Consider the following 10,599-nt stretch of genomic DNA (forward strand, 5'->3'; position numbering starts at 1 on the left):
TGTCAGAAAGTGACATCTTTGAAGAAATAGGCATGACAAGTCGGGCTGAAGTCTCACAACTATGATCGATGAATATTATACTCAGCTGCAACGAAGACCCATATGGTGCCTTTTGCGAATCTCTAAGGGTGCTTGATTGTTGCCATTCAGTCTCATCTGCCATTGTCCAGAGTCAAAGACTCGTCTTGGTTTGCTGGCCAGGTAGGTAGAGCAGGTCACAGGGCTTTGGTGTCTATGGCGTTAACGGTCCGGTCTTTAACAGCTATTGGAGTCTTTCTTAATCCCTCCCTATGATACAACGATCCTGGTTCCAAGGGTGTCAACACTAACAGTCATCTTCACGCAGAAAGTGTCTTTAGCCTACTTCTAAACGCAGGTTTATAAAGCTGGGGTGGATTAGCCGTTGGATTCTGCCTTCAAATGAGCAAGAAAATGCTATTGTGCGTAGGAGAATTTTGTGGGACTCTGTCAAGTTTCAGAGACATTATTTACGGGAAAACCTTTCGGAGGTGTAAACTGTGCATTTGTAGTTCAACAGTGTGATGCTACAATTCTTCAAGAAATAAAAAGTGTCAACGATGGTGGTTTGTTCGGCAGTTGAATGACAGGCTAAACGATGAAGCGGTTCTGTACAACTTTTCGATTGGCGGAACCTGCGCAGGACAATGTTCATTATCACGGTCCTGTGTGAAAACACGACTTTCGGATTATTCAGATCTTACATTTTTTTTCTTCATAACTGGCAGTAGCAGTCTTTCTGGAAGTGGTGAAAAAACACACTGATTACCGTCTTTCTGTGATCCTGGCTTTGCCATTCTTCTGTGGTGCTGACGACTACAACCGTTTTTCTTTGATGCTGACTGCGAATTTTTTATGTGATACTGACTGCAATATGTCTGTGATGCTGACTGCGAATCCTTTATGTGATACTGACTGCAATCTTTCTGTGATTCAGACTGACATTTTTCTGTGATACTGACTGCAATCTTTTTGTGATACAGACTGCAATCTTTCTGTGATTCAGACTGCATAATCTTTCTGTGATACAGACTGCAATCTTTCTGTGATTTAGACTGCATAATCTTTCTGTGATACAGACTGCAATCTTTCTGTGATTCAGACTGCATAATCTTTCTGTGATACAGACTCCAGTCTTTCTCTAATACTAACTGTGCTATCCGTTTGTGGTGCTGGCTGTGGTGCTGATAGAAACATCATTCTATGTGAAGTAAGAAAGACAGACAAGGAACCATGGCAGACCAAGCGCTGTTGAAAGCCGTGTCCTCAGCACGTTATACACAGACAAAACTCCTGCTGCAGATGGGGGCTGACGTCAACTGTCAGGACGAGGCTGGTCAGACACCACTCATCCGTGCCCTGTTTCTGGAGGACCCCAGGGTGCGAGCCAACATCCTCCGCCTCCTCCTCAGGTCCGGTGCACTGGTCAGCACGGAAGACTCCCGGGAGCGGAACGCCTTGATGTGGGCGTGCACTGTGTCTCCCTACCCAGACTTCCTCCTGCTGCTGCGACACGCCGACGTGGACCTCAACATCAACAACAAGAACACGACCGGCCACACGGCCTTGTGGATCGCCGTGGACCTGGACAAGGTCGAGATCGTGAAGGAGCTGCTGAAAGAGCTTACTAAACACGAGCTGAACGTGGAGGTTCCGGACAAGGAAGGCGTGACGCCAGCGATGCGAGCAGCCATGCTGGGCCACTACAACTGTTTGCGTGTCATCATCAGTCATTTCAATAACGCCGGTAAGACGATTAACAACGTCATCAACGTGACCAAGATCCAAAATATTTTGAGAACGATCCCGTTCATATCACAGCCTCAGACGGTCCCAGACAGCCCCGGTGTCGTCAGCAGACCCAAAACCACCTCAGCGACGCCTGCCACACGCGTCACCTCAACTGAAGGCCATCATGTGCTGAATCACGCTGGATCTGCGCAATCTCCTAGGCGGACGACAAGCGGCGATCTGGAATTGTACCCGGATGTTTTCGACGAACCAGCAAAATGCTCCATACCTGACCCAGCCAGAAAGAGGCAGGCCGCCCAAAGTCCCGATGCTCGACCATCGACGGAGGCGTGTCGTGTGCCTCAGAGAAGGACCAAAGGAAGTTCGGGCGAGTTACAACAGCAGAAGGCGTCTCCTAGACGCAGTACAAAAAGCAAGGGGAGTTCGGAAGATATTTCAAAACCAAAGACGTCTGCCGTACCCCAGAAAAGTACCAATGCGAGTTTGAACGATTTATCGCAGCAGAAGGCATGCCACCCGGGGCAACCGTCTCGTGGAGTTAATGGAGCGAACGAAGGAGGTCTGAGCGGTGCTATTCAACACCGTGACCCAAGTCATTCTGACCAGCTACCTACTGTGCCCCTTGGAACTTTAAGCAACTTGGATTTGAACGATGTGAGACACCCCAAAGCAGACCGCTCGACGGATGCGTCTCCTGCGGTGCGTTCATTGAATAAAAAAGAGGATAGTGATCAGCAACACAAAAACATGTGCCATTCTGACAAAAGGATTTCTGAAGCGGATCAGTCACCGCAAGTGTCTCCTACATTACTCAATAAGAACCAACAAGAGTTGAACAATGCGCAAAGCCAAACTGCAACCCACTCTGCCAAAGTAGCTGATGAATTCCCAAAAGACGGTAAACTGTCAGTGAACAAATCTCCACGACGAAAAGCGAGTCATTCACGCGAACGTGCCCCCGTGCTGCTGAAAACTGAAGAAGGAGGCCTTAGCAGTATGCGAGACCGTAAAGTTCGCTCTCCTACCAAAGCACGCACTGTCCCTGTCAGCATCGACAAACCTGTTGTGAACAGCACTCTGCAGAGTTGGGATGAAGGGGATGCGAGCAAAGCGAAGCATCTCAGAGCGTGCCATTCTGCGAAGCATGGCGCCATGACCCAGCAGGATGACGAGCAAGCTGCGAAGAACCTGGAGCCCAACGACAACGACCAGGTACACAACGACAACAACGACCCGACACACACCGACAACGATCCGACACACACCGACGACCATCTGGAACGCCCCGCAGAGGAGGAGCCTGTTCAAATGTCTCCCTCGATGATGCGAACTGATAAATGGGCATCAGAGACAGTCCCGCACTTCAAGTCGTCGCATTCTATCCAAGTGTCCTTCTCGCCTCCAACAGCAGGCTCACCCCACTCTGTTCAAATATCCTTCTTGCCCGCGACAGAGAAGTCACCCCACTCTGTCCACGTATCTTTTTCGCGTCCAAAAGACAAGTCATCGCATTCTGCCCACATTTTACCCTTGGCCCCAACAGCGAAGTCACCCCGTTCTGCCCAAGTCTCCTTCTCCACGCCCAAAGCAAAGGCGTGTCATCCCGCCAAGGTATCCTTTTCACCCAACACAGCTATTTCGCACGCCGTAAGCGATATGCTGCACCACAAACTGAACCAATCTTCCCTAGCAGCCGATAAGCTCTTCAGAAAGGACACACAAGCTGAGAACACTGTTCCTCACAGCAAAGTCAGACACTGTGCCCCCAAAACTGCCGTGCTCACGCCAACAGACAGAAGAGATGGCAACAAGCAGCCCTACCGCAGATTGTGCCAGTCAGCTAAAGGCCCCCCTGTATCACACAGATTGTGCCAGTCAGCTAAAGGCCCCCCTGTATCACACAGAACAGAGGAACGGGGCTGGAACCAACCACAGCTGAACGAGGCGCGACAATGTGCTCCAGCCTACCCCGTGCAGAACGGCCGCTCTGTCCACGTCTTCCCTCAACAGCACGGGTCCTTCCAGCGAGGTCTAAACTATCTCCCTCAGCACGCGCGGCACCAGTCGGCCAAAGTGTCCCTGTCTCACACCTTCATGACCGACGCACATGGTCGGACTCCCACACCGCACATCGCACGCAGAGAGTGTAAAACCTCTCACGAGCGAACTCGCATGAACAACGACCCCTATCACTCATCCAATGGAGCGTGTAAGATCTCTTATCAGGCTCTCCCCATGCAAAATGGCCTTTACCTGCCTCCCAAAACAACGTCGCGAGAGCATGGCAGGGCCTTGAACGACACTGTCATCACGGGAGACGGAGACCAAAGAGATGTGTTGCCTCAGTGGAAGCGTTCGACCTCCATTCCCAATATCACGACGTTCACCATGGATCAGCCTACGAGTATCGTCTACCCGCCGGCAAGAAGCGTGACCAGACCAAGCTCTGTGCGGGACACTCTGCCCAAACTGTTCGACATTTACGCCGAGCACAAGACGCCTTCCTTCAGGAAGATGGCTGTCAAGCCCAAGCCTCCGACTCCACCTCGACCTAAACCACCACCAGCCATCAAGAAATTAGGTAAGAAGAGAGTATGTAATGGAAAAGTAAGGAGTGAATGTGGTGTGTGTGTGTGTGTATGTGTGTGTGTGTGTGTGTGTGTGTGTGTGTGTGTATGTGTGTGTGTGTGTGTCGTAGAGAGAAAGAGATGATCTGACAGAGCTCGTGCGGAGCCCGGTGAACAAAGCGAGAGAGAGAGAGAGAGAGAGAGAGAGAGAGAGAGAGTCGGGGCGGGGGCGGGGCCACTGTCCCTTTGGGATGAATCCAACAAGCGTATGTAATTAAGCCAATGGCAGCGCAAGGGCAGATCGCAGGCAGAATCTGTATTGTATGCTAAGGTCTGTGACATCCAGTTTTAAAGGTCAAGCACTCAAATGAATTATGATCATTACCAAGCTGTTCTAGTGAAATCACACTTTTGGAAAGCAGTATTAAAATATTGGCTGGATAATAACCACTACGATCGTGGGACAGTCGGGCCGACTTTATTATGGAATAATGCATGCATAACCTATAGTGGCAAAGTTTTATTTTTTAAAAGTTGGATACAACGAGGTGTATTGGTATTAACTGACATTGTACGTTCGGGAGACATATTATCATATCAAGATATATGTGATTTGATTGGATATTCGCCAAACCGAATTCTTGAATATAATGTTGTAAAAGCTGCTGTGTCATTATTTATGAGGAAAAATGTTGTAAATATGACTGATGATGTTTGTATTACCTTACCACTGTTTAACGGCAAAAATGTGTTAAGTGCCAGAGAATATAGGAAAGAGATTATTGATATGAAAACAGATGTACCATGTTCCGGAGGATTTTGGAAGAGAAAGTTTAATGTAGAAATTGATGAACGATCTTGGATAGTTGCCTATCAGTCAACACAAGAGACTAGATTACGAGTTTTACACTGGAAAATTATGAACAACATTTATCCGACCAACAATATCCTGTGTAAAATGAAAGTAACGGAAACTAATAAATGTAATTACTGTTGTGATGTAACTGATTTCATTGAACACTTCTTTTTTGAATGCCCGGTTGTATACAAATTCTGGAAGTTTATTGAAGAATTTATTTTTCGTACTTTAGAAATTAAGATTGTTTTGAAAGTTAGTGATGTTTTATTTGGTATGCATTTTGTAATGGTGAAAAAGGCAACTATGTATAAATTGAACCACATTATCTTAATCGGAAAGATGTGCGTTCTGTTTGTTGTTGTTATTTGTTGTACACAAGGCCCTCTGGATGTAGCTTTGTATCAATAGCTTTACTCTTCAAGCAGTACAAAGAATGACTTTGCTCTGCTCTGTTTTGTCCACCAGCCCTGTTTGGTGGCAAGAAGTGGTCCAAGCTACGCGGCATCCACATACTCACCAGAGGTTTGAGCAAGGGGGCAATGCCATCGCCCAAGGCCCAACCCCGCTCCCCTCTCTCGCCTAACCCGGCCTCCGAGGCCAAGCCAGGCGGCGTGGCGGCCTCTGTGCTCGCCGGCCTCTTCAGCTCCAAGAGGAAGACCAGTCAAGGCAGCTCCCCTGCCCCAGTCCAGGAGAAAGAGTAGCCCCAGTCCAGCCAAAAGAGAAACCCCAGTCCATGCGAAGGAGTAACCCCAGTCCAGCCAAAGGAGTAACCCCAGTCCATGCGAAGGAGTAGCCCCAGTCCAGCCAAAGAGTAGCCTCAGTCCAGGCAAAAAGTAGCCACAGTCCACGCCAAAGAACTCTCCATCAGCGTCGTATATAATTCAAGGCAGCACATTCACCTTGAGTAGTCACAGACAGAGTTCACAATACGTTTTCCTGTGATGTTTGGCTTTCGATGTTGCTTTGATAACCTTCGAAAACGTGACGTCGATACCTCTTTAGCAAGGAGTCTTAGGCCAGTAAACAGAGCACCAAACAAAATAACATGTTACAAGGCCGGATTATAAACTTTGAAAGGCCAGTAAACAGAGCACCAAACAAAATAACATGTTACAAGGCCGGATTATAAACGTTGAAAGGCCAGTAAACGGAGCACCAAACAAAATAACATGTTACAAGGCCGGATTATAAACTTTGAAAGGCCAGTAAACGGAGCACCAAACAAAATAACATGTTACAAGGCCGGATTATAAACTTTGAAAGGCCAGTAAACGGAGCACCAAACAAAATAACATGTTACAAGGCCGGATTATAAACGTTGAAAGGCCAGTAAACGGAGCACCAAACAAAATAACATGTTACAAGGCCGGATTATAAACGTTGAAAGGCCAGTAAACGGAGCACCAAACAAAATAACATGTTACAAGGCCGGATTATAAACTTTGAAAGGCCAGTAAACAGAGCACCAAACAAAATAACATGTTACAAGGCCGGATTATAAACTTTGAAAGGCCAGTAAACGGAGCACCAAACAAAATAACATGTTACAAGGCCGGATTATAAACGTTGAAAGGCCAGTTCTGTGTTGCTTCTTCGTGGGTGTAAATAGTTTGTAATTACCATCGTGGTCTGCGTCCTAGCTTTGTTCATCAGTGCAGAACAGGCAGATCCACGAGATTTCCTCTAGTAGATGATGCTTTATCTTCCCGCATTAGCCTCACTGCCCGTTCACTTTCGACAATAATAAGTCGAAACAGTGCCGACAGCAGGGCCGGACTAGGCGAAGAGGAGGGGGGGGGTTGCCAGTGGTGGCCCAGGGGGATGTCCCCCCTGGCGGCAGGGGCGGATCAGTTCATTTTATGACTGGGTTTTTTCAAAAGTATATTGTGAAGATATGGGTGTGAAGGCGCAAAGCGCCGAGCCGACGGCGCGAAGCGCCTAGCTTGCTAGGGGGGTCCGGGGGCATGCCCCCCCGGAAAATTTTGAAAAAAGGATGCAAAATGGTGCAATCTGGTGCATTCTGAGGATGATCATTACCAGTTTCAGGCAGCAGATTTTGTCACTGATTAATACCCCAAAAATTGAAACTCAATGTAAAATAAAGAAATGCATACCTCATTCAATATTTTTATTTTTTGGCTGGGGGGGTCCGGAAACCCTAGAACCCCCCCCTCGTTGTGGGGGTCAGGGGGCGAAGCCCCCTGAAGCTGACGGGTAGGTCATATTCTGAGATAAGAAAATGGTCGCTCCTTGCATAAAACGGCATAAAATAAGCAATAATAAAAAAAAAAATTAAATAAGTAAGGTACATGTTTAGGCTAGGGGGGGGGTTGCGCAACCCCCATAACCCCCCCGGTAGTCCGGCCCTGGACAGTTCAAGTAATAATGAGAAATGTACACACTTTATCTGTGCTATTTTTCAGCCGAGTGATTTCAGTCGTGCGTGTGGATGCGGTGCACCAAGTCGCTTTCACTCGACGTCATGTGTTTGTGGTCCGTGCTTTTTATATTTAGTCAAGTTTTGACTAAATATTTTAACATCGAGGGGGAATCGAAACGAGGGTCGTGGTGTATGTGTGTGTGTGTGTGTGTGTGTGTGTGTGTGTGTGCGTGCGTGCGTGCGTGCGTGCGTGCGTGCGTGTAGAGCGATTCAGACCAAACTACTGGGCCGATCTTTATGAAATTTTACATGAGAGTTCCTGGGATTGATATCCCCGAACGTTTTTCTCATTTTTTCGATAAATGTCTTTGATGACGTCATATCCGCCTTTTCGTGAAAGTTGAGGCGGCACTGTCACGCTCTCATTTTTCAACCAAATTGGTTGAAATTTTGGTCAAGTAGTCTTCGACGAAGCCCGGACTTCGGTATTGCATTTCAGCGTGATGGCTTAAAAATTAATTAATGACTTTGGTCATTAAAAATCTGAAAATTGTAAAAAAAAATAAAAAATTATAAAACGATCCAAATTTACGTTTATCTTATTCTCCATTATTTTCTGATTCCAAAAACATATAAATATGTTATATTTGAATTAAAAACAAGCTCTGAAAATTAAAAATATAAAAATTATTATCAAAATTTAATTTTTCAAATCAATTTAAAAACACTTTCATCTTATTCCTTGTCGGTTCCTGATTCCAAAAACATATAGATATGATATGTTTGGATTAAAAACACGCTCAGGAAGTTAAAACGAAGAGAGGTATAGAAAAGCGTGCTATCCTTCTCAGCGCAACTACTAAACCGCTCTTCTTGTCAATTTCACTGCCTGAACGGTGGACTGACGATGCTATGAGTATACGGTCTTGCTGAAAAATTGCATTGCGTTCAGTTTCATTCTGTGAGTTCGACAGCTACTTGACTAAATGTTGTATTTTCGCCTAACGCGACTTGTTATATTTAGTCAAGTTTTGACTAAATATTTTAACATCGAGGGGGAATCGAAACGAGGGTCGTGGTGTATGTGCGTGTGTGTGTGTGTCTGTGTGTCTGTGTGTGTGTGTGTGTAGAGCGATTCAGACTAAACTACTGGACCGATCTTTATGAAATTTGACATGAGAGTTCCTGGGTATGAAATCCCCGAACGTTTTTTTCATTTTTTTGATAAATGTCTTTGATGACGTCATATCCGGCTTTTCGTGAAAGTTGAGGCGGCACTGTCACGCCCTCATTTTTCAACCAAATTGGTTGAAATTTTGGTCAAGTAATCTTCGACGAAGCCCGGGGTTCGGTATTGCATTTCAGCTTGGTGGCTTAAAAATTAATTAATGACTTTGGTCATTAAAAATCTGAAAATTGGTGTATCTACATTGTCATGACTACCGGTCTGTGGTGTATCTCCATTGTCATGACTACCGGTCTGTGGTGTATCTCCATTGTCATGACTACCGGTCTGTTGTGTATCTCCATTGTCATGACTACCGGTCTGTTGTGTATCTCCATTGTCATGACTACCGGTCTGTTGTGTATCTCCATTGTCATGACTACCGGTCTGTGGTGTATCTCCATTGTCATAACTACTGGTCTGTGGTGTATCTACATTGTCATGACTACCGGTCTGTTGTGTATCTCCATTGTCATGACTACTGGTCTGTTGTGTATCTCCATTGTCATGACTACCGGTGTGTGGTGTATCTCCATTGTCATGACTACTGGTCTGTTGTGTATCTCCATGGTCCACTTGAAAGACCGATTGGTCGACTGAAGTTCTTGTGAATGCGGAGCGTTGCGGAGTGCTCATTTTGTCATGACCACCGGTCTGTTGTGTATCTCCATTGTCATGACTACCGGTCTGTTGTGTATCTCCATTGTCATGACTACCGGTCTGTGGTGTATCTCCATTGTCATGACTACCGGTCTGTGGTGTATCTCCATTGTCATGACTACTGGTCTGTGGTGTATCTCCATTGTCATGACTACTGGTCTGTGGTGTATCTCCATTGTCATGACTACCGGTCTGTTGTGTATCTCCATTGTCATGACTACCGGTCTGTTGTGTATCTCCATTGTCATGACTACCGGTCTGTTGTGTATCTCCATTGTCATGACTACCGGTCTGTGGTGTATCTCCATTGTCATGACTACCGGTCTGTTGTGTATCTCCATTGTCATGACTACCGGTCTGTGGTGTATCTCCATTGTCATGACTACCGGTCTGTGGTGTATCTCCATTGTCATAACTACCGGTCTGTGGTGTATCTCCATTGTCATGACTACCGGTCTGTGGTGTATCTCCATTGTCATGACTACTGGTCTGTGGTGTATCTCCATTGTCATGACTACTGGTCTGTGGTGTATCTCCATTGTCATGACTACTGGTCTGTTGTGTATCTCCATTGTCATAACTACTGGTCTGTTGTGTATCTCCTTCTTTTCTTCTTCTTCAGCGTTCCAGAATGTTTCTGGTTACGTGTGAGCTCGTCTGCCCATTTGGGTTCCCCACACTATACTCTGAGAGCATAGTCAGCTCACTCCGCTTTCGTTGAGTAGGCATGCTGGGTATTTTCGTGTTTCCATAACCCACCGAACTCTGACATGGATTACAGGATCTTTTCCGTGCGCACTTGGTCTTGTGCTTGCGTGTACACACGAAGGGGGTGAAGTCACTAGCAGGTCTGTACATAAGTTGACCTGGGAGATCGGAAAAATCTCCACTCTTAACCCACCAGGCGGCAGCGACCGGGATTCGAACTCATGACCTCCCGATTAGGAGGCCGACGTCTTACCACCACGCCACTGCGCCCGTCGTGTATCTCCATTGTCATGACTACCGGTCTGTGGTGTATCTCCATTGTCATAACTACCGGTCTGTGGTGTATCTCCATTGTCATGACTACTGGTCTGTTGTGTATCTCCATGGTCCACTTGAAAGACCGATTGGTCGACTGAAGTTCTTGTGAATG

General features: G+C 46.5%; 1 protein-coding gene across 1 annotated transcript; it reads left to right on the top strand.

The window, feature by feature from the left end:
* LOC138960400 (uncharacterized) lies at nucleotides 1-7,147 on the top strand. The gene is made up of 2 exons (XM_070332301.1): nucleotides 1-4,351; nucleotides 5,662-7,147. Exons 1-2 carry the CDS (start codon nucleotides 1,252-1,254, stop codon nucleotides 5,895-5,897), a joined length of 3,336 nt encoding a protein of 1,111 aa, XP_070188402.1. The 5' UTR covers nucleotides 1-1,251; the 3' UTR covers nucleotides 5,898-7,147.
* The last annotated feature ends 3,452 nt before the right edge of the window (nucleotides 7,148-10,599 follow it).

The sequence above is a fragment of the Littorina saxatilis genome, linkage group LG2, assembly GCF_037325665.1.
Source record: "Littorina saxatilis isolate snail1 linkage group LG2, US_GU_Lsax_2.0, whole genome shotgun sequence".
In the NCBI taxonomy this organism is placed as follows: domain Eukaryota; kingdom Metazoa; phylum Mollusca; class Gastropoda; order Littorinimorpha; family Littorinidae; genus Littorina; species Littorina saxatilis.

Coding starts and splice junctions, on each gene's coding strand:
- LOC138960400 (XM_070332301.1), top strand. CDS start 1,252: ATGGCAGACCAAGCGCTGTTGAAAGCCGTGTCCTCAGCACGTTATACA. Junction 4,352..5,661: donor ACCAGCCATCAAGAAATTAG/GTAAGAAGAGAG, acceptor TTTGTCCACCAG/CCCTGTTTGGTGGCAAGAAG.